General features: G+C 39.2%; 1 protein-coding gene and 1 long non-coding RNA gene across 2 annotated transcripts in view; one reads left to right on the plus strand and one right to left on the minus strand.

Moving 5' to 3' along the window:
* Window positions 1–334: 334 nt before the first annotated feature.
* The window catches only part of LOC139630320 (uncharacterized), a 55,194-nt gene continuing 30,733 nt past the window's right edge, over window positions 335–24,795 (plus strand). The window contains exon 1 of the long non-coding RNA XR_011693149.1: window positions 335–726. This is a non-coding gene — a long non-coding RNA (uncharacterized lncRNA). The remainder of the gene's footprint in view (window positions 727–24,795) is intronic.
* Window positions 10,163–16,662, minus strand: LOC139631223 (cytochrome c oxidase subunit NDUFA4-like). Its single transcript, XM_071495251.1, has 4 exons — window positions 16,440–16,662; window positions 13,161–13,246; window positions 11,322–11,385; window positions 10,163–10,349 (listed from the first exon to the last, which is right to left on the minus strand). Exons 1-4 carry the CDS (start codon window positions 16,479–16,481, stop codon window positions 10,293–10,295), a joined length of 249 nt encoding a protein of 82 aa, XP_071351352.1. The 5' UTR covers window positions 16,482–16,662; the 3' UTR covers window positions 10,163–10,292.

Genomic DNA, 24,795 nt, shown 5'->3' on the forward strand with positions numbered 1-24,795 from the left:
ACTATATTTTTAGTTACAATACAAATAAAGAGTTTATAAAACACAATCAGCTTACAAAATACTGACTTTTATTTTTAATACACCTTCCTAATAAATGTGTACTTTTTCAGTGTAGGGCCTTCACAGTAACTGCACAATTAAGTATTGGTTGCGTTACTGGTTTGAAACTGTTTTCCAGGCAGTAAGGGTTTGAGAACCAATTTGCCATCTAGGCCATATTTTCTTTACTGGGTCCAGCGTTGGCATAAGTTGTTCTTTCAGGTGACTATAAAAACTACAGTGGCCCCTGCAAGCTAGGTCGGAGCTAGTTCTTGTTGGCACTGCCTCACTCACACATGACCTACTCCTCTAGCTGCGACATAAATTCAACGCACCCTGTCTGATAAGGCGGGCTATTTAAACCCTTTGTGCTCTGCCCACTGTTAGGCCCTGTCTGTCTGCTGCAACTCTTCTTCAAATACTAACACATGTAGCATTACATAAATAAGCTAATCTACCAAAAGTCTGATAATACAGTGAAAAGTAGATAACTGCTTTGTGAGCATATTCATAGCATTGCTTCCTGCTGCTAGCTGCTGTTGCTAATCAGTTGCTGTGTTCAATTACTTTTACACTGATAATGAGACTGAGCTGCCGCTTGAAAGAGCTGCACTGGACTACTTAGACGGGACTCTTTGTAAAGGATTTACTGTCTGCTAAGATACCAGTGATCACTGCATCATCAAAGTAAGTGATTTCTACTTGTGCTATCGTACCTGCCGTGATTGTGTCTTGGCTCTGTCCATTTTGTGTTTGCATGCTTGGTCACATCTGCTGTCTACCTTCCTGGCTGTTTTTATTCCTGATGCTGTCAGTGATGTCTGCTGGTTGTTTGTTTCATATTAAGCTGCTGTGCAGTATTTGCCTTTGTGTTCATTTTGAAATGCTTTCTTGTTGAGGAAGAGGTTGTTTCCATTTGTTGTTTGGCACCCATAGTTAAATGTTGCAGTACAGACTGTTAATGGGCTGAATTGTAGCATAATTCCCAATAATGCTGTTGCTGCTGCTTCTGCTGCTGTTGTTTTGGGGACCTTCACTGTATTGGCTTACTGTAAACCATGTGTCAAAGAGTATAAACCTTTAACATTCAAACGTGACTTTTTTTTTCTTCTTGCAAGCGGTCCATTCAGATACTCGGTAATATTGGCTTTGTGGGGCACTGTAGAGACATATTTCAACTGAGAGCATTGTGTTTATGTGATCGCTTGTTTTTGTTTTTGCTGTTGTCTTTTTTTATGTTATACTTGAATCTAATGCACATTTCTCTGTGGTCTATGTTGCTGCTGCAGCTGCATTTATTTTCATTTCATTTTTATTTTCAACCTGAAATAGCCCTACTGCTGTTTTTCTGCTGCTCATCAATGCCACATGACATTTCAGAAGAGAGATGCTCTTAGACAGTGTATGTGTGTATATATATATATATAATATATATATATATATATTATATATATATATATATATATATAATATATATATATATATATATATATATAATTTTTATTTTTTTCAATTTTAAGATGTATAAATAAATGATTATCTGTTGCAATGTTTTGGCCTGCTGCTGAAATACCAGGTGTATCGTTGCGTTTAAAAGTGTCCAACTCAATTCACTAAATACTAGATAAGTATATAATGGAGTTGTTGTATTTGGGAATATCCACACGGCAGTAGGAGTAGATTTAAAATGACATTTTCACTTTTGAGAGGGAGTTTCACACTGGCGTGCCAGCACATCAACATCTACCTCTGTAGCAGTTGCTGATGTGTTGGGGTTGGTGTTTGCTTGCAGGGCTGACAAAGTCACAGCCTAGATGCCAAACATAAATTCTGTACGTACCCTTTGTTGGATTTCAGTTGTATGAGTGTGTTTGTGTGGAATGTGTGTGCATTAACACATTTGAGCACTAGGTGGAGCATTCATCTATGTATCGCCATGGCATAGCTAAAAAGACTTGTTTCAATGGTAGCTGGGTTTTGGTGTTGCCTTCTGTGGAAAGATGCAGTTTGTGGCTATGCTAGTAGCATACCTAAACAAAAAGTCCCGTCTGATGATCCCCATCTTATGGTTATACATGCCATATTTTGGTGGTGGTTTAAAATGGAAGTGCATCTATGGCCTATGAAGCAATAATGTTTGATGAGCTGAAAATAAATACTGTTTAGAGTTACGTCTAATGATTATTTCCATTTAATTAAGCTGCCAATTATTTTCTTGAAGAATTAATTCATTATTTTGTTAATAAAATGTAATCATGTATCAAAGTAATTGCTTAATTTACTGTCACTCCACTAATTGATTAATCAGCTTATTGTTTCTGTGCTATTATTATTTACTGGAAAACCTGGACATCTCGGTGGTCATTTTAAGCAAATTATCCCAAATCTTTGTGACTCTACTGGGCTTCAGATGATGCATATAATGGTGTGAAAAATATTAGAACAGGTCGATCTTAAATTTGTAGTCTGCAGTAAATATAGTCTGTGGATATGCACCCAAAAGCCTCTTCTGTCACTGGATGTTTGTGCAGCGTTATTCCCACTGTGAATTTGTTGTCACTGAACATTATGCAAAAGTTTAATTGAATTTTATATCCGACTGGGCACAATACTTAAGCAGAAGACAATAACGCTTCCTTGAATAACACTGATAATGGAAACTGCTTTGAGAAGCTACATATGTGAATGAACATGTGAGCACCGTTCACAAACAGCACTGTTGGGAGTAGCAACACAGTGTGCAAGTTTAAGGCTCCCTTGCTAGTTTTTTGTCGGTCATTTATATAATGGAGCTTTCTCGTTAGCCTGTGGCGGTGTTAACACAATTTTGTTTCCATTCCTTAGAAGCAGCACAGATGAGCGATATCTTTTACTAGCAGAACGGATTGTAAAATCACTCTGTAAAATGAATGGGTCCATAAGCAAGAAAAAGTGCAATGAAAAAGTACTCTTCAGTTATAATTGTCATAATTGTGCACAGTATTACCCATCTGGTACATTTCTTTATAATGCTGGTCATATATCAAAGCCTTAAAACTCCCCTCTGATCTGCCCTGTGCTGTAGCTGAAAAACACACACACACACACACACACACACACACACACACACACACACACACACACACACACACACACACACACAGTTTCAAGTCAAAAAGATGATAAAATTCAGTTCCCTTGATAGCTGATGTGACAATAAATCATGTCTGTTTAATGAGAAGAGGGATAAATGACAATGTCAGCAATTAATTATAAATGTATCTTCAGTCTTCAATCGTGTGTGTGTGTGTGTGTGTGTGTGTAGATACAGTGTGCATTCATGTAGCCTACCTCTGTCACTTCAAAACCTGACATGATGAAACCTGGCAGAAGTTGATATGATAGTAAAGCATCTAAATATAGACAGGAGAAACTGTCTGTCTGGAAGTAATGATGTACCAAGTCATATTGAGACATCCAAGCCACACTAATGTGCTGTAATTATCCCATAATGAAACATGAGTGTTCCTCGTAGTCTAAGAGACATCACTTCATTGTGTGCGGCTGTTGTCTGTCTGTACAATAATCCTAACCCCACCCCTAATCCTTTCATACTACTGCACCTGCTGCCACTTCTTCTGCTAATAACAATAATAAAATGTGACACTTTACTGTATCCACTGTACAGTTGGCCAAATCCTGCACAGTGAGCGATACCAAAGATAGAGCAATGAACCAAATGAAAACCAAATTCCGGGGGAGGAACACGTTAACGTTTACCATTAATATTAAAGTCCCTGCACACCTGCACAACTGTCACCTTTTCTGGCTATTTGGTTTTAAAGGTGGTGAAGCTGTGAAGGGAGTTACAAGAACTCACCGTGACTCCATTAAGTAATAAGGAAGATGAAGGTGTAATTTCTCATGTCCTAACGGGTGCGACAAAGCGAACAGGAAAATTAGGGAGATGTCAATCAAGACCAGTCTGCACAAGCCGACACAGTCCAAGAGGTATAATTAATTAATTACAGGTAACAATTCATTGATTTAAAGTGAACGTTTGTAACTTCATTTCAGGAGCGGTCACTGTGGCCACAATAATGGCTTTTGCTAAAATGTAAAATTAGCCTCCATAAGCTACTGGTCATACCAGATCAAGTAAGGCTGGAATAGCAAAACCCCTGAATGTACCTAGGTGAGTAAGCACATGTTTTATTACTGATCGATTTAACTTTTTATTTATAACAGGGAGAATGTGTCATTTGTTCCTTGAATAGATGGGTAACAAACAAATGTGCATGTTCCAAGTGAAAATGTAAACTTTTTTTTATACCACTGATACATTACATTCATAAGTGAATCCAAACTTCATTGTGAGAACAGCTAGATGATAAAACAGGAAGTGCATCCCCGCTAAACAAACAATTGAAAGTGGTATCATTGTGTTTTTCAACAGGCCTTTCTCATAGAGGACATTTTGACTTGTCACAGTAAGAAAAGCAAATGAATAATGGTTGAAATCCATGTAGCTGCTTCAGTTTCAGCTGTTGTTCATTCTGGCTCACTGTCCCACTGTTGGTGCTTTGTGACACACTTAAATAGGTCAACAGGGTCAATAAGGCAATTGACTTACAAACAACAAACGTCTGCTTTTACTATTATGGTAAAATATAAAATGTCTGTTTTGTTATTTTCTTTAATTTAATGTTGTTACAACTTTGTGTTACAGCTTTTTTTTGTGAAATGTTGTGGGGTTGGGTCAATTATTAAAATTTTTTACATTGGTATATATCGGATTTTCATCAAGTCAAACACTATATTAGCATCCTTTAGCTGCTAAGGCAAGACAGTTTTTATTTGTTCCTCTTTGTATCTATTAGCTGGATTAGTGACAGTTATGATACTCAGGACATTATCAATTAATTGCCTGAACCAGTGTCCCAGCTCTGCAATCCAGGAGTGTGTGTGTGTGTGTGTGTGTGTGTGTGTGTGTGTGTGTATACTTGTACTTGCTACATAATAAGGAACAAAAACAGTATTTTACTAACAGAGTGAGGACATTTTGGCCGGTCCTCACTTTTTGAGACACCTTAAAATCACATTTTGAGGGTTAAGACTTGGTTTTAGAGTTATGGTTAGAATTAGGTTTAGGTTAAGGTCAGGGTCAGGGTCAGGGTTAGGCACTCAGTTGTGATGGTTAAGGTTAGGGTAAGGGACTAGGGAATGCATTATGTCAATGAGTGTCCTCACAGAGTTGGAAGTACAAGTATGTGTGTGTGTGTGTGTGTGTGTGTTACTGTAGACACTGAGAGTGTGCATATGTGTCTGAAAGAGTCAGCTATACCTATTTTATACACAGATTTTCTTCTTTTAACCGTACCTTGAGTAAACAAACTTTTTTTTTTCACACCTGCAGTAAACCTGCAGCAGGGAACCAATAACTGAAACCTGTTTATTTGTTTATTTATTTTTTCCCCCCTGCTCTAACTCAATGGAAACTCTCCTCGCTCCTGAAGCGATGAGGGATTCTAGGAACAAGACTGCCAATGCAGCATAATTCTTTGTCCTGCTTTTCACACAGTGTGAGCTATTCTCATGCTGTATATTAGTATAACGTGTCGCCGGCATATTTAGGAATTCATATAGGTAGGATGTTACCTTGTACATTGTCATATTTTATGTGGGATGTGCTGTTGTCTGTCTTCTAACTCAATTGGGTTGGGGTTTAGCAGTCTGTATTGGTCACCTCAACATACCCTTTTTTTTTTTTTTGGAATAAAAATATTCAACTAACACAGAAAACTGGAACACTATTACCTATAAATTGATATGTTCTCATCAGTTCCATGTTTAAATTGAGTTGATAACTACAGAATACTTTGTGTTGTTAAACTGTTTTAACTCTAAAAGTCTATAAAATTAACTGAAGTCTCACATCAAAGACGCAGTATGTAGATAATTTTTTTAAAGAAACTTCATGATGAATTCTCTCTAGACTAACCTGCAAAATCATATTCAGAACATCTGCAATGGCACAGTGTAAACAGAAATGGCTGCTGGGGTGTCTAGCCCTGGCTGTGAAACATCACAGTTTTTGCAAGAACCTGCCTGTGTACGTTTTTACAGCTTAATTAGACAGTTGAGAATAGACGATCCCCTCGCCATAGTTTTGATCTATCTATCTATCTATCTATCTATCTATCTATCTATCTATCTATCTATCTATCTATCTATCTATCTATCTATCTACACACTGACTTAGGTAGGTAGGTAGATGTCACAGTTTGTTGAGCTGTGACAGTCTGAAATTTTAGGGGTTATGGGAAACAGTGTCAGACAAGCCATACAGGGTGTGTTCCAAGGCTGGATTTTTAGTTATTAGAATTTTTGAATGAGTTTGAATGGTTTTTTGTTTTTTTTTAATACTTCTGGAACAGGAACCCTGAGCTCTGCTTTCAGTTTGGCTGTCTGTAGAGGATGTTGTGATCATATCCATTATGTCCATGTGTAAACCCCCCAGCCACTGGGGTGCCTCTTGGATGTTGGATGTTTTGTAGGCCAACCCAGAAGTTAACATCACCCTGGTTCCCTCTAGAAAAAGCCTGGGGGATTTTTCCACTGGTCTTTGAATCATAGCAGAACACATGACTTCAGTGTCACCACCACTAAGCTCCCAACTTATAATTTGATATAGCGTGCTTATCTACAAAGCCTGTAAAAGCGGACTGATGATGTTTAACATCCCCAACAACCTCTGTAGTCTCATTTAGCCACTTGTTAGCAATCGGCCTTTTTCAAGTGACATAAAGCTTTTAAAAAATCACAACTGGGGTATTTACTGTCATATTTTATGTTGTAAAATAAAACGTGAAAATGTCTTGAGCTTGTAATAACAGACCTTATCTCAGGCATCTAACAAAAAACCTGTTCAAAAACCAGACTTCAGGAACTGGAGGTGCAAAAATGCAAACGTATTTCTGGGTTTTAAGACTCATTCCTGCAGCACTCTGATCTACTGTCTGTTGGGATTATGTCAGAAGAACTATGTTGATATCATGCTGATCAAATTAACTCTAAAATTAGCTCTTTTTTTTAAACCTTGAAACATGCTCGGTGCGGTATTTTTCTGTTTTACTGCAGAACTATTACTTTTATCACAGCTCTTCTTAGCTTTGTTCTATAGTAATTTTTTTTTAAACTTTTTTATTTATTTTTTTTGTTTTTTAATTTTGTCCAAAACATGGTTTTGTGAACTTGTTGTGAATTGATCAGCACATGCATCTCAAAATATAGTTGGAAAAGACAAACTAGTAAAAGTAGGGTTTTGGGAGCACCATCCAACCTAACAACCTCTCCCTTGTGAAAGGTCGCTCCATTTGGAGATGTGGACAAATGCTGGTTTGCTCTTCTGATTTTGATGTTCAAGCTCAGGGAGAAAACATTAAAGGATGAAAGGCCTCTCTATCTCCACTGGATCAGTGGATCTGCCCAGGGCCTTGCATCAACAGCCACTTTACCCCAGCGTTGCCACCATTGCCTCCTGTTTTGCTGCATGTCCTATTTACTTATTTATTCATCCCTCCTCCACCCACAATTCACTTCTTATCTCACCCATTAAAATTAATCCTCATCTAAAAATATCTCCTCTTGCTCGTCAGAGAGGATGTAATCGAGGAGGAGATGGTCTCTCTCAATGTCCCTCCTCCCTCCTTCAGCCTCTTACTGACAAGCGCTCAAGTATCTGTTTATTGAGAAAGTTCTCTCACTTCAACTTCTGAGGTAGAAAATAACAAACACAACCTGTGTTTGAGAAACTAAGGTCCTAATCACACACTGCCATATTTTGTTGCCTACTGAGGCTTGATTGGGATTGCATGTCTGCCTTAATGTTTGCCGTTTAGGAGGAGGTCTGTGTGGGTTTGTTTACACAGTCGCTAATTGCTGAAGTCATGTGAATGTAGTAATTCAGCTCTATTTGCCTATTTTACCAATAGGGTGAGTTGAAAAGATTACCGAAAGCAGACAAGAACAACGCATTATTAGATAAATAAATTTGAGAAGGGACAGTGTGTTCAGGATTTAGAAGATAGTCATTTGAAGTTAACTTAAAAAATATATATATCTTGCCATATTCTACAAGCTTTTATCCTAATTGGTAAATTGTTTGACAGTGATCTGCTAATGCGCGTGTCATCCTCGGGCTTAAAGTTTTGTACTGATAGTAACACACTGAGGCAGCGCAATCACAACGACCTGTGAAGCTGTTCAGGTTCTATAATAACCTCCTCTGTGTGCGTACGTGTGTGTGTGACCTTGTGATTATGCCCCAGTGTGATGCTTTGGCCCGGCTGATTACCTGTCAGCAGGTTTTGCGCATCTGAGACACACACACACACACACACACACACACACACACACACACACACACACACACACACAAATCACCACCCGGCATCAGACAGTACCCACTGGGTAGGTCACCACACTGTTGCAGGAAGCATATTGCTGTTTAAGGGGAGCAAACGCACACACAGATAAATGGACCCATGCAGGGTCTGGAACCTAGATTGTCTATTAAGGAGTATATTAGGAGAACTCAGGGGTCCGACATTCAGACAGTTTGTGTGCCATTAGTGCGGGATATTATGTTGTTGTCGGGTGTCTAGTGATACTGAGTGAAAGCAGAGAGGTATATACACACACACAGACACACACACACACACAGATAGATGCACACAGACACAAACATTCATCATTCAATGAGTGCTCCAACATGGCAAAATTATGCCAGTAGGAGGTATATTTGGGGAAACTAGTGGTTCTGAGTCTGTCATTTTCCTGCTCCACACCTAAGTGAAAATAATGTTTTGGTCTTTCCAGACGAGCTGGTGATCAAACAGTTGAGTGATTTGTCTCCTTGTACCACATCTTTCTGGGACTGAAAAATGGTTGAAAAGAGCTCTATGACCCACACGAATATTCATCTCTTACGATGAATGTCTATTTTGGTCCTCTTCATCTTCACGTCTCAGCATGTGTGCATGTGTGACTTACTCGTCCCAGCAGTGCTGGATTTGTGATGTGATGGGCTCGGTAAATAATGTTTCTCCCTTGGAAATTAAAAGCAAGAGTTTTGTTTTGGCGAGCGTTCATGTTTTCATTAATACGGTCACCCACAAATATTGGCTTTTCATGGTATGCATAGTAATGTCACGCACTTTTCTTAGTGTAGCAGAATGGATGGCATAATAAGTAGAGAGGCTGTTCTTGACATTTATCTGATACATAAACTTAACACCCCCTGACCTGACACTTTTTTATAACCATAACCCATAACCTTAATTTTTAAGACCCTTTGAGACTTTGGTGCTAGAGTCTCCTTTATGTCTCCTGTGTATTTTTACAAGCCCGGGCAAATATGCCCTGGACAGTGATCTAGCACGCCGCAAAGTGTGTTGAATCTCTGTTGTTTTGCAGTTTGCTCTGCTGTGTGTGCTATGGTTCTTCTTTTTTTTTTTTTTTTAACCCTTTCCCTGCATTGCTTTACTGTACAAGCACTTTCATGGTCTTTGCCTGACATATACACATTGACTGCCATTGACCTGTTTTTGTTAGGACAACAGTTGTTGTTGCAGATGTGGTAGTAAATGGTTGTTATGGTTACTTTTCTACCGTAGTATTCCAATTTTAATGCAATGTGATGACACATCTGCTCAACCAAGCAGTTAAATTATCCACTGTGGTTTACCAGCTAGTTGCTAACGTTGTCTGTCTGCCACTTGTGGCAGGCGGGGGACAGTGAGTTTATCAGAAACAAACCTGCCTGTTGCAACTGGAAATTAAGTTGATGAGGCAAAGTCAGGTAATAATTCTCTTGGTTCAACACTGTGAGAGACCCGTGTCACATCGCTGTAGGAATTTGATCCATTTCTCATCTAAAATATTGATTAGTGCAACTTTTAAGAACATACTCACACAGATGGTCATCGTTATTACTGTATTGCTGCAGCCCAACGTAAAATGTTTTGTGATGACTAACTAGCAAATAAGAAGCATACAAACAACACTGTGTATGATCATGCACTAAAGAACCAGCCCTCTGTCTTTATCAATTTTATTTTTTTCATTGTTTTTATTCACAGTATTAATTCAGAGTTGCTGTAGCAGAGCAAGAGGTGAGACTGAGGAAATGTACTGGAAGACATTTCACATCAGTGAAGCGACAGCAGGAGGTCCTGCCAAACTTGGTGCCCCTGGAGTTACCTGGAGGACCTTTAGAAGTCAGGGCCCTCTTTCTTCAGATTCTTGTAGTCTGTGTTGATGGCCACAAACTGTTGAAGGCAGGAGGAATACATTTAAATCTGTTTTGCTTAAATTAAATTCATCAGTGCTGTCTTTAGGAGAGCATGCTGAAAAAAAAAAAAAACATGTTAGGATGTGCAAACACAGACGCACTTGATCCTTTCTAGCTGATTTATTTTGCAGATTTTTGTCTTGTTGAGTCTTTTAGGACAACAGTTTGCATATGTCATGGATAATAAATATATTGTTTGACTGCATGCATGTGTTCTGCATACATCACAGTCCTTCAACCATGGAAAACACACATTTTTGCACTGGAAGTGATTATTTTCTCCTCGTGTATTCTGCTTGATTGGCCTGCCATTAAAACTCTTGCCTACCCCCTCCTCTCTCCCCTCTCTCTCTCCCGCCTCCCCCTCCTCATTATGATCGTTGTTTGGACTTCAGTGGAATTTCGATGTGAGACCTTTGCCTTGGTATCGAGAATTAAACATGCCATGTCCTGACCTTTTGTCTGCAGCGACTTTCATTCCACTGGCAAGCAACGCAGCCTTGAAACCCTCAGAAAACGCTCTTTTCTCTGAAAAACACATCATTCAGATCTCCTCTACTGGGGCCTGTCAGTTGGTTGTTTTTCTGCTCTATTTTGGGTCAGGGTTGTTATTAATATTTTCATTAGTTTGTCTGGGGCTCTGGCCTTGTTCAAGAGGTAAGGCAAATTACCACCCACCACTAAAAGCTCCCGCTTCCATCTGCCTTAATTTGTTTTTGAAAGACACTTTGTTTTCCTTTGAACAGATGTGGAGAGAACCAGGAAGCAACCATTTTGATCTGAAATTAGTTTGCCAGCACTGGTTTGTCTAAGTCTGTTTGCCTTTAAGCTCATGATGAATGTGACGTTTTCAATGAAATGATGCCATTCTTGTCGAGAGAAATTCTCTGACAAACTTGATTGATGTGAGTAGGGAGACAGCCATATACCATGTGGTGGAAATAGTCACCTTGTATTGGTAAGTTGGGTCGAGCTTGTTCCAGGGCTCTGGGTTGTTCTTCTTGTCCCAGAAGCTGCGAATGTGGAAAGATTCAGGACATGGAGAATAAAGAGGAGAAGAAGAAGGAAGACAAAAAGACAAGGACACATATGAGAGAGGCATACATGATGATGGCAAAGAGAAAAAGAAGATACGAAAAATGGGTCGCGATGTAAACAAGTAGGAGGCAAAAGGAAAAGAAGGGAGAGACGAAACAAGATGAATATGTTGATGCCGGATGGAGACAAAAGATGGCAAAAGCGAGGTGATTATGAGATGAGGTGAACTCAGCCCAGTGACTTGGCAGTGCTCCTGTGTTCATTAACCAAAGTCTGGATTTCACAGCGCTCTGCAGCGACCGTCCGTCCCTCCTCCTCTTCCCCCTATGGCAGCATGTCTCACCGCCAAAGCACAAACAAACAGACCGAGAGACTGATGGCAGAATGAGCACCTCCCCAACCCCCCCCTCCACCCACCCATTACCACAAACACTAGACAGTCTCTGAGAGAGAGGCAGCCACTGACCACAGCACTCATCACCAGCTGGTGATGAGGTCAGGCTTTATGGCTGACCCTTAGAACAAGTGCTTCTGTGTGGCCCAAAATAGGACATGAGCAGTGCACATTTACTGTATGTGAGCAGTCACCGAGTTCAGTGTGGTTGGTGCAAATTGTCATTCTGAAATATGACAATTTTATACAGCCAGCTGTGTTTTGTTGTAAACTTTAATTTCACATGTAGCTATCAGAAAAGCTTTATTTTGATGGTAGTATCAAGTTCAGTGCACTCGTATGGATGGGTGGTAACATAACATGATAACATTTGATCAAATCTAGGTTTCATTTTCAACATTTGTAATAGAGCTCAACTGTTAAATCAGCAGGCTGAAATTATGTGCAGACTTCAACTTATCACACATATATTTATTGCATATGTTGGCCATAAATTAAAAAGGAATTGTGGTATAGAAATGCAGCATATAGAAAATGTTGTTGAGGTACTGTGCGTAGTTTGTGCATCACAGAACAGTAACAGGTTTATTCTTTAACTGTAAAATGTTTTGCCCGGTACTTGCATAATCTTTTCCACAAGTCTTTCGTCATCAAATGTAAGGAGTCCAAATCAAAATAGTTTGGTTAAACAACGACCCATCGGCTGATAAGTTGTTATCTGAATTATGATTGTACTCTTATCTGTTAGTTGCTAAAATTAAGTAGCAAATGATATCCAAATTAATCCCCAACCCCCACCGTTCAAACCTGTAGAAAATTAGATGAGCAGCGTAACATCTGAAACTTTGATTAGGTAAGTACCTGACACATTTAAGTGTCAAATTATGGCTTGCTTGCTCACAATTATGCATAGAGGGATGTTACAGAGCACTACTTCTGCATTAACTAGACAATGGCCCAGTTTCTTTTTGGTCTTGTTATTAAGGTGCAGCTGGTAACATGTCATTTCTTCTGGGGAAGGAGATGGACAGGACTAACTAACAATGAAAATCCTGCTACCTTCATGTTTTGTGCATTGTGTTCTGCTAATAATAACATATGAGAGGAGATAAAAGAATCTATAAGAGATGCATTTGTCTTGAAGCTGATTGAGTTCAGTTTCATTGCCAACATGGACTCAGATCCAAAATAGGACCAGCTATCAGAACCCTTTTGGTTTCAGTATCAAATGATAACCTGCTTCAATTGTCCAGTGTTTGGGTTCAGCTGACATTCTGTAAATGCTCATATTATCAAAAGCAAGATGGAAGATTACTGCAATGGCTAGAAGCGTAGACAATCAACAAACAGACTTACGTGACATGAGGCCCTCTTGCCAGGCGGATCAGGTAGAGGAAGGCCCCTGTGAGGCCCAGAGTTGTGAAGAAAAATTGAGGGATTAACTGAGGAGAGAGGGAGGAATGCATTAATCCCAGACCTAGAGACATATGAAGATAAACAACCATATTCTATCAAGTGGTTGGCTGTGATATGTACTACGAACATACACCTGTGTGAATTGCACACCCATATACACACAAACATTGGTAGTTGTTATTCTTGTTTTCCCTCTCACTGCCCTCCTCCATATGCATGAGGCCCAGGCCATGTGTGAGGCAGCTCACTGTCAGCCTGGGTTGAATGGGCAAGGACGCAGTGGAAGAGAGCGCTGCTGCATGTCAGTGTGTGCCAGCCTCTCCTCCTCAACACTACAGTATACCTGTCAGACTGAGCGACAGCATCACACACACACGCACACACACGCGCACACACACACACACACACACACACACACACACACATACACATCCTGAGAGCAAGACACTTGAACACATGCGTACACTCGCACAAATGTGCACAGAAATTAGTTTACACACACCTGGTCTGTGTACTCAAACACTCAGGCATGAATGTGTGCACACACACACACAGACGCGCTTTTATTTGATGTTCTGAGCTGTGATGATGACAGGAATTAAAATAGAAAAGCACATTAAAGGGGACGTGGGGATAATGTGATATGTCATCTTAAACACCCAAAGCTTAGGTGCGACAATCCTCTCCCCGCGCAGCACCTATTCATCAACACTACACTGCCATACAGTACATTTCCTGTCTACTCTGCTATGTGATACTCTATGTATATGTGTGTGAGAGAGAGAGAGAGAGAGAGAGAGAGAGAGACCACTGGTGAACAGATGTGCTCAGCCCACACAGATCTAGTCAGAATGTAGAAAGATGACAGTTTGATCAGGATGAACTGAAGGATGTCTCTACTCAGCTGTATCTAGACATCTGTCTTCTGTCTGATGGCGTTGTCACTTGGCTTGCTGTTGATTACGAGAGTGTCTGGTGATAAAACTTTGATATTCACTACCTTAAAGCTATGGTAGAGATGAAGAACATACACTCAGCATACAACTATCTAACAACTCTGACTCAGAGAATGGACTCTATGCTTCAGACTCAAATGATCACAGGTCCAAATGTCAAGATGCAGTTTGTAAAGACTATGAATAGGCCTGCCCTGCCACCAACAATCCTTTTTATGCTAATCTGCAGATTATTTTCTCTATGAATCAATGAAAAATTACTGTTTTTTTAAAAACAGAAAATGTTTATTTAATTACCCAGAGGTGACATCCTCAAATTGCTTTTGTCCAGTCACCAATCCATAAAAAGATCAGCAGACTCATCTGAAATAAAGTATATGATCACATTTCAGACAGTGGAATCTGCATTTCTGCGATGAAGCAAGTATCAAGGTAGTTGCCGATTAATTTCCTGTTGAATGACTAATTGTTAAATCAACTAGTCATCTCAGCTCTAATTCTTCGGTGTTGCAACTAATAGAAATAACTTCTTTTTTAAAAAAAACTTTTTTGCATAATCAAAAATCTAATCAATTTATTTTCTTAAATAAGGTAAATATACCTGTGACAAAAGAAGCCAAACGCCTCAAATGTCTTTAAATTCTTTGTTTTATTCTATTAACAGTCATAATAACCAGACCAAAAGCTTTCTCTAACCTTAACCAAGTGCTGTGAGTGCCTAAACATAACCATAAAAAAGTTTGATAATGCTCTGCAAATAATGATTGTACCTCAAGACTGGATATTTGTATACATGTATGCATGTATTGAGATATATGTATTTAAATTTGCATACTCCCTGAATATTTTACTGAAAAGTTCAGTATCAACTTGTGTGCAACTTACCAAATATGTAAATTGACATATTATCCTCACGACTTTAGGAGAAAAATAACATTAATACAGCACATATTTGTTGTTGCACATTAGCTGTGTAATCTTTAGGAGGCAGGACTGTTTATTCATGTACTGTAGAGAGTGCTCACCCAGCATGGGTCTCATGTTATGCTAAATTCTTCTCCAAGGAGCTTTACTGACATGCACACCAAGTTTTCTTTCTTTCGCTCTCTCGCACACACTTGAACGGGTGAACATACAAACACAAGTGCACACATACTGTGGGCTAACTGCAGATGATCAGCTGATAGCCATGCACACACAAAACACACAGAAATAGGTCAGCTTTGGTGACTCGTGCACACACACACACACACACACACACACACACACACACACCCCAAGCAAGACAGGCCTGTGTCTAGGGAGCTGTCCATTCCTCAGTGCTGATATCTCCATAACCACACAAGTGAGTGTTTCACCTTTCACCATTTAGCCTGACTGATCCTGGAACTGTTTTATAGTCACTAGAGTTCCGATACTGTCGCTGCCCTTATTACTTTTCTGGTGCTCTGCCAAGCCAACCCCGTCAATCCTTGAATTTGGGTCACCCACAGCAAAGCTGTGAGGCAACAGAAAAAAACTAGCACAAGACAGCCTCTGTCTCTTTCTTTCTTTCATCTTTTATTTTATTATGATAGTAGTAACACAAATTAACATGCCAATGATACAAAGTAATCACCTGCAGTCACAGTTCTTGCTTCAAACAAGTCAGTGATCAGAACAGAAATTATATTTTTTTTAATGTGTATGTAACAAAAGAATCTAAGCTCAAAGGTCCACTTACATTTACAAGTGATTGTTACCGACTCAGGTGTTAATATTAATATTTATTTTGTTAAATATTTCATTGTTGTACATAAGTTCTGATTGTAAAATGTTATTGAGAGCTGCACAGCTGCACACATTGCTTGCATCATAATATTTTCTACCCAATGTTAATGAAAAAAGGTTTTATTTACATGCTCAGTCAAATGTAACTTTTCTTATATATATGAAGAGTGTATATGTGTTTTTTGTTTTATAGGTCAGTCCTCCTTACTCAGTGAATTAAAACAGATAGCCTGAATGTATACAGTGAAAAACTAATAACAAATGTCCCAGCAAACCTATTCACAATGGCTGTTACAATGTCACAATGACACAATGGCTCATGGCTGTTATATACCGACATATACAAATATCGTATCAAATACCAAACTGACATTACACTCAGTTTCTTAGGTACTGATGCACAGATCACTATATGTTAAATAGTCAAAGTAGTCTTGTGATTATGTTAAATAATCACAATAATCTATGGATACATAAATATGATGCAACCTACCCCTGGGTGTTTCTTCGCATGTTGAATCGCGGTCTTAATCATCTTTATTATTCTTCCAAAAACAAATCCAACAAATAAAAACTAAACCATATAAAAAGAAACTGGAAGCTAAAGTCTGACGAGTGTATCTGTGTGAATGAATGTCTCTGTGCAGACTAATAGAAAGGGTGGTTTGTTAGCTCTAAGTACAGTGTGTTGGCCAGTGCAGTAAAACCTGTTGCCAATCTCCCCCCTCTGCCCTGTCCCGCTCCCTCCCACCCTCTGGATAAACGGTCGGGGTGGGGGTGAGTGCTAATCCTTATAATCACATCAGTTGAGGACACTGTAAGTTTCCACTGAGGTTCATTGGGTACTCTGTGTTTTGTTATACAACAACAAAACTGCAGCTACTGAAAGTCATATTTTTACTGGCACAACAGCTACAGACAGATATTTTCCAAACACACTTCCAGCTCCTACATATTTAGTTCTCACACCCACACCACAGCCATTGTGTTGGATATTTCATGTTATATGCTTGTTTTTAAAATGACGAGCCACAGTTTTTGTGGATAGCCATCACTCTAAAACATCCCCCAGTGGCCATTAAATGTTGCTGCTTTTGCAGAGCATCTTGTTCAGTGTAAAGAGGAGAGAAGTAATGGCAGCGTCCAACGTGTCCCTTGGGTTCAGACCTTTGTTTCACGCATGATAATAGCAATTGATTAGTCAGTGATGCAGCACCTGCAGACCTTTCAGGTTCCTTAACAACACTTTGTAACCTAATGTAATTAACACCAAAATGCTATGCTAGGCAAAATGCACAGGCCATTACTATTCCTTATTTAAAGTACCTGTTGTGTTGTAACCATTTATCATGTTTAAGTGGATGAGGCAAAGTGGTTTCTTTTTTAGCCATGCTGGTGCCGTGCCTCTAGGGATGGCTGTGTCAGTCTGTCGGACCACTACTTTCTGTCTGGCCCAGACTGAAATATCTCAACAGTTTATTACACTGACATTCAAGATCCTTAGAGGATGAATACCACTGACTTTGGTATTGTTCTGAATTGTCCTCTTGACCCACAATGAGGTTGACTTTTTTACTTTTAGTGAAGTGTCTAAACAACTACTGAGTGTACTGCCATACAATTTGGTACAGGTATCCATGCATCCAGGGTGTACAGATGATGAATATTAAGGACTTTTCATCAACACCACCAACAGGTCAAAGTTTTCACTTATGCAGCAAAATGTTTCAACGTGTAACACATGTACTTAGAAATTTTGACATCCATGGTTCCTAGATAATGTATCCTGATGACTTTGCTGTTGAGAAAACACTATTTCAGATGGATTGACATGAATTTTGGTACGGACATTCTCAGGATGACGAGTAAGAACTATGGTGATCCCCTGAATGTTCCTGTAGCACCATCATCAGGTCAAAACTTTAGCTTGTTCCATACTATAACCAAATACCTGCAAAGCTAATGCCATTCCCATTGCCCTCGGCTTTTCTTTGTATCCTAATTATCAAAGGTTAGCATGCTAACATGCTAAAGTAAAATGGTGAACGTGGTATATATTTTACCAGCTAATCTTTAGGATATTAGCGTTGTCATTGGGAGCATGTTAGCAGTAACTCTAAGTACAGCCGCACAGAGCTGCTTTTATTGCTGTACACTCTTGGCCTTGTTAAACCACAACTTACACTTGTTATTGTTTTACATTAACTTGTCATTGGATATGAACTTGAATGATTGTGTATGGAGTAAAACACATTTTACTAACAGTACAACTGCTTAAAGACTACAAGACAGGGCCTGTAGTAACTTCATTTGACTGGCCAAAGACTGAGCACATTGTTATCTCATTTAGCAGTTTAAGAGATCAATATTTCAGAGAGTGAGGAGGGTAACAAATCTTTCATCCACGTGTTGAGGCTTAGTTTTCACAGCCTGCATTAATTAGGATGTGCACCAAGTTCCCCAATTTGTGTTTACTGTATCAAAGTTGTCCAATATTTGGAAGTGATTTATGCTGTGATGCCTTCGTCCTGCAGTCTTGTGAGTCACCGTAAGTTGTTTTCCCTGACATGTCAGTGGAAAGAATGCTATTTCTGTGTACCGCATGACAAGGGTAATGGTTGCAATTTTTCACTCAGCAAGGATAGAGCAATTGATGAAGGTTGATGGGGAAGGAAAGGTTTTCAACAAAAGACGATGGGGGGAAATGAGATGCATTAAGACGACAGAGGAGAGAGAAAACGTCAATATGTACTCCCCCTCCCTCATCAGTCTCCTCCATTGTTCCCTCTAACAGATTGTTGGCCGAGTGTTTAAGAGAAGAGACAGTGGAAGAGTGTAATATCCAAATCTGTTTCCCACTGGTGATGTAGCTAAGAGGAAGAGTAGCTTTAATGAGATTTTCTTTGAAAGAATGGATACAGTAGGTTGGGCCTGTCTTGAGTCCTGACCCCGCCCACAAACAAACCATCACTACATTCCTATACTTGCATGTTGCACATACTCTTTTGAAAAAAAATACGGCTGATGCTTAATAGTTGACCAAATGTCAACAAGGAGAGTCTCAGTTGACAAAGTTTTGATTGGCTGGTTGGTCGCAGGAAAAAAAATAAAAAATAAAAAATAAAATATATATATATATATATATATATATATATATATATATATATATATATATATATATATATATATATATATATATATATATATATATATATATATATATATATATATATATATATGAAGTCGGTATACATGGCTGTCCCTGTTGTTAGTAGAGAGTAATGTAATCCAGCAACTTGCCTGAATGGGCATATTTAGTAATAAGATAATAAATGGGATCTGGACAGGAAGTACTACTTCCAACTCTTGCCTTATGGCAGCCTTATGGCCACTCTTATGGGACACACTACCTTGAATATCGAAACCCATAGTGAACACTGGACAGTCTGTTACAGTAATTACATATGTCTGGCTCATTTCGGGATTGTAAAAGACAACCCCAAGAAGGTGACATGCAAACTCTGTAGGCAAACATTTGCCATCATTCAGCAGCTCATATCAGTGTTGTGTTCACAGCTTGTTTCCCCTGCCCCCAAGTGGCCAAAAATGTTGTTATTGCAGGTTTAAAATGTTTGAAAATGTACCTTTTATTTTTTTCTTTTTCTAATTTTCTGTCTTTGTCTTGCTCTGTCTGTCAAACAAAGATTCTCACACATGTAATGCAAATATACACACTTGGATAGGTGCACATCTCTTTATAGTGAGGTCATGCAACCTCCTGTATCCGAGAAGCCCACCACACTCAGAACGCCTATAAATTTTAAACAAGTTTTTCTTTCATTCCTAAGAAAGTGTCAGTCGTCACAAGTCCCCTCAGTGACACAAGTCTGATACAGCCAGGGAATACAGGAGCCTTATCCAACTCAGTCTCCACCAGTGTACAAATAAGTGGTGACCCAAATGTGTGATCCCACCAGGATAGGTTCCAAATAATAGATGGCTCTGTTACTGATTTCTCTCGCTGCGACTGTGGCTCATGGTCGGACAGAAATTGACTGTGACAAGGTTTAGTTTGAATTTTGACCTCTATTTCCAGATGTTGAACACACGACCAGAGGTGCCACTATTAAATCCTAGTCTCCATTAGAAGGTGAGACAGCCCCCTCCACCCCAATGCATATACTTTACACTGAATATATGAAACTAGGGGCAGCTTTCTGATTTTAAGTCGCAACTTCGTTTGAAAATGTTGTGTGATACTGGTACTCAACGACAGACAATGAGTTTTTACTTGCTCTAACCTAATGAAAAGCCTAAATGCTCCTAACGTCTTGGATATTAGGTGTCGTATGGTGACACCATTTCGCATAGACTCCAGAGGTATAGTTCTCTCTTTTCCTCTTACTACAGGAAAACAATGTGTCTGGAAATATGATTCACTGTAAGGTGTTTTTCATTCCACTTAAACTATCAGGTGCCTCATGTGCCAAAGCTGTAATTAATTTCAGTATCAACAAACAACATTTTGTTGTGAACATCTTGCACTTTAGAGCCTCCTGTGTGTTTAGACAAAGCATATCTACATATAGGCTACATAGACATACATCTACAGAATAATAGAGGATAAATAGTTTCATTCTTTAAGAAAAAACTGTGACCTGAATGGTCTGTGGATGTCAGTCTGGGGGATATACTGCTCTATAAATTGTACACTGTGTATGTGTTGTGTATGTCAGAAAATTGTAACTGAACACAAATGCAAAGCTTGTTCTTTCTTGTTTTCTCGTTGGAACGAACAATATTTTATCTTTTCATGTTTTATTCAGGTTTTGAATGAAGTCAATAACCTTCCGCAGACCGTCATAGATACATACCAATTTGGATATAGAATATACATGTAGCATGTAGCTGTAGAGATGGATGGGCAGCTGAACAGCGCTTTATGGCAGTTTGTTTAAATTACCGTATGGAACGACAACGTGATAAATAACATGCAGGGAGCACTGTAAAATCCTCCATTGGATTTACCTTGAAAAGCAAAGAGTGTACGGTAAACAGAGGAGAATCTTGTGGCTTTGTCAAACGCAGCAACAGTTACCGCAGACAGTGTACAGAGTGTATGTGAGAACGAAGGCCTTTTAATAGACTACCAGACTAATGAAGTGCGATGTGTTGTGATGGATTTAGGGGCATAAAATGCCTGAACCTAGTTCATTATAATTGGAAGCCCACCTAATAAATCAGTATAGCTGATTTTATCAGCTGATTTTATCACAGATATATCAGTATTGGTGTATTGGTCAGCTGTTAAGTAATAATATATTACAGTCAAAAATATGTTTGAACTTCAGTGAATTTTCAAGCAAAATTATTATTACTATTTTTTTCTTAAATTTTTTTATTTATGGGATCTTATTTATCCACATCAAAACCACAGTATCAGTCAGGCTTAAATTATAATCACCAGAAAACATCATGTTTACTGTAGGAATAGAATTTAAGTAATAATAGTAGATGTAGCAGTAACAACATGAGCTTTGCTTCTTTATCCACACAGAGAGATGAACTTTTTTTGCTTTTTAGAGAAGTCTTGGCCAAGAATCACAAAGCAGAAGATGTGTGGAGAGTACAACATCTTTGGGGAATTATCCATCTGCGAGCGATCTCATTTCAATTCCTAACAGTTAGTGCACATGTAAGAAAGTCATAGTTAGACTGTGTCCATCGTTATTTGCGATTTCTCTGAGCAGAAGGAGGAAGAGAGAGTCGTTCTTAAAGCAGAAGGCTTTTCAGCTAATAGCCATGTGTGAATGTAAGCATGAAAAACAACACAATCTGTTTCCAAGTTTTTTGAAAGGCACCAACGATGACAAATTATTTCTGTATACTGTAGAACAGCAAGTGCACACACACACACACACACACACACACACACACACACACATACACACACATACACACATACACACACATGGCTACATCTAAACAGCCACATCCACAGAAATTACAGGAGTCAGTGGTACCATGGTCTGGCTGGGCACTTGTTTTTATTATGAAGTGGCAGAGTAGAGCATTTCAAACCCTCCACTATGAGCAGCAGCTCCCTTCCATCCTCACCAGTGAGGTTTGGATGATGGTCACGACTTTGTGTGCCCGAACTCAGTCCCATGAGTTCTGCAATTGCTTTGATGCATTTTTCAAAAGGGCTGTGACATGAATGCCAAAAACACATAGCTTCCAATTCCTCCAGACAGCACACAGTATCCTCACCATTTCTCCTTTGTCACATTTTCTTTGCCGTGCAGGAATTTTTGTAACAGTAATATAAGTTTTGTAGAGACCCCTATACTGTACCTCCACACTGCCAACTGACAGAATTGTGGCAGTGCTGAAGTTCTGTTTGGGTACACTTTGTAATAAAACTCTTTCTCTCCCCTCTCCTCCTCTTCTCTGTTTCTATTTGTCTCCTCTCTATAATGTTTTGTAGGTTAGACCTGTGGGTTTGTGTTCATCCAAACTTAGGCAAAAATAAACCTGGAATACCTGAATATTGTCTCATTACAATAAGCAGCTTTAGATTCTGTTAACATTATTGTCATTTAAAGCCATTTTCCATCACTGATTTGGAACTAGATATATTCATTTAAGGCGCACTAATCAATAATAATAATCTCAATATTGACAGTGGATCAAATGACCATGTATAATATGAAAGGTGATTTAAACTGACAGGGAATTATTACCCGACTATGTTGCTTTTTTTTTTTTTGCATTCTTTAAAACGAATTCATTTTGGATTTCTGGCCCATAAACTCTGCTCTCACTGCTACTTCAGCAAAAACGCAGTAATAATCCCTCTCAACCTGCACAAAACTGGCCCGGTTGTAGACGTCTGAATTGTTCCCCTCATCTCAGATTTTTTTCAGCGATTTCCTGTACGAGAGCTCAGGACCTCAGGAGCGACTCATGGCGACTGTTTTTTCTTGGTTAAAAAAATTATTGACTCTGAGAGCGCACACAACGCGAAGAGAAGGAGACCAGCGTGAGCTTCAGTGCAAGTCCATCAAAAATAAAACATTTCGCTCAAATCTTTTCCAGCACATCCTGTTTTACTCACCGACATTTTTACCAATCCAGCCTTGATGAGGGCCAAATGTTTGCGGCATAAAAGCACGGTACTGGAGAAGGAGGTGTGTGATGTATTTTGATTGTGAGGGAAAAACAACCCAGGCAATCAAAGCTTTGTAGGCGTGATTAGAAATGGGGATGTCACCTTCCTGATCCCAGAAAAAATGACCACAAAAGTGGTTGAAAGCAAACAGGGGTGAATTAAATTAATGCCACTATACAGTTTGTAACTACAGAAATATCAAGTCTTAGTTCAGCTGCTAAAGGGGGCGTGAATAATAACTTATTAACTAACTTAGATTTCTCAGGTGGGCAGACGTATGATTTTAAATGAATGCTAATGTTCTCCTGTGCCTGTTGGCTGTGTAGATAACAACTTTTTTGTTTTTCAGCTTTTTCTAATGAGATAATGCAGCTTTAATATAAAACACGTCATCTGTCTTTTTTCCATAAATGTAAGCGCAAAGAAAGGTGAATTCACACTTTAAAAGGATTTTCACACTTTGGTTTCCAGGTGTTGTATTTGTTTGCCAATTCAGCACCAGCATTTGTTTAACACCTGCTTTAAATGTATTAAGACAAGGCAAAAACACTCGTGTGAAAGGTGAGGGAGAGGTGGAGGAGAAGAAATGAACTTTAATGATTTTTTTTTTTTCCTTTTTGTTGCTTCATACAGACTACAGTTGCTAACAAATACTGCAGTTTGTGTGTTCCTCTGTGATTTCTAACTCTAACAAATTATTATCCCTCTGCGGGTTCAGCATGAAGCACGTTAAAACTGCCTGGTTTTGTCAGTGGGGAAACTCTCTACCAGCTTTATGGATTGGCTGGAGTGTCATAAATTCTGCCAAATGGCCTAATATCATAATATTAGACGGAACGTCATATCTGAATATGAGAGGAATAATAGCTTTTCCTCCTTCTGTCTGCGGGTCTTGATGAAAACCTCATTTTATTGCCACAATCATAATGGAATTATCTCCAGGTGTGATGAGGGCATTTAATGAAATCAAAGGATTACTTGCTCTTTTTCACGGGCTTATTAAAAGGGCCTTTGTGATAGAAAGCTGAGTGAGAGAGGCTCCGTCGTTGTTGTCCCCCCCCTCCACTAACCCCCTCTCCACTCTGAGTGATTGCGTGTTTGTCAGTCTGGCAGTTGCACCATTTGTGGCTGGCATAAAAGCCTGCAGGGAGCCACAAGATCTGATTGGGAATCTTGGGGAAAAGAGGGAGGAGGAAAAAAAAGAGAAGGAGAAAAAAATACATTGGTTGCTGCAGTCTTGTATTGATGTGTTTGAACGCAGGGCTCTCATTTTCATGCCCTCAAAGCACACATAAAAATGTTTTTTCAATAAACGCTACACTTTGATGCATAGTTTATCTGTTCAGGCTACAATAATAGACTCCCCCCCCCCCCCCCCCCCCCCCCCCGCCCCCCTCTATTTCTGTGCATCCTTCCTCCCATTTTTCCTTCTTCTCCCTTTTTGTTTCACTTCCTCTTCCTCTCAGTTCCTCTCTTCTCCCTCTTCCTTCCTTCTCCTGTGATGTATCCCACTTCCTCCTGCAGCTCACCCACCTTTATTAACCGTCACGTGACTTCACTTCTCTGTGGTATTGAACTGTATTTAACCTACCCCTGTAAATCTTATCCCTACATTGCCAGGGGGGAGACGTACTAAGTTTAATGAGCAGTACAGGCAAATCACAGTAGTATTGCCATC

This window comes from Trachinotus anak, unplaced genomic scaffold (assembly GCF_046630095.1).
Source record: "Trachinotus anak isolate AG129_WGS33_773 ecotype Australia unplaced genomic scaffold, CSIRO_AGI_Tana_v1 ptg000013l, whole genome shotgun sequence".
NCBI lineage: Eukaryota > Metazoa > Chordata > Actinopteri > Carangiformes > Carangidae > Trachinotus > Trachinotus anak.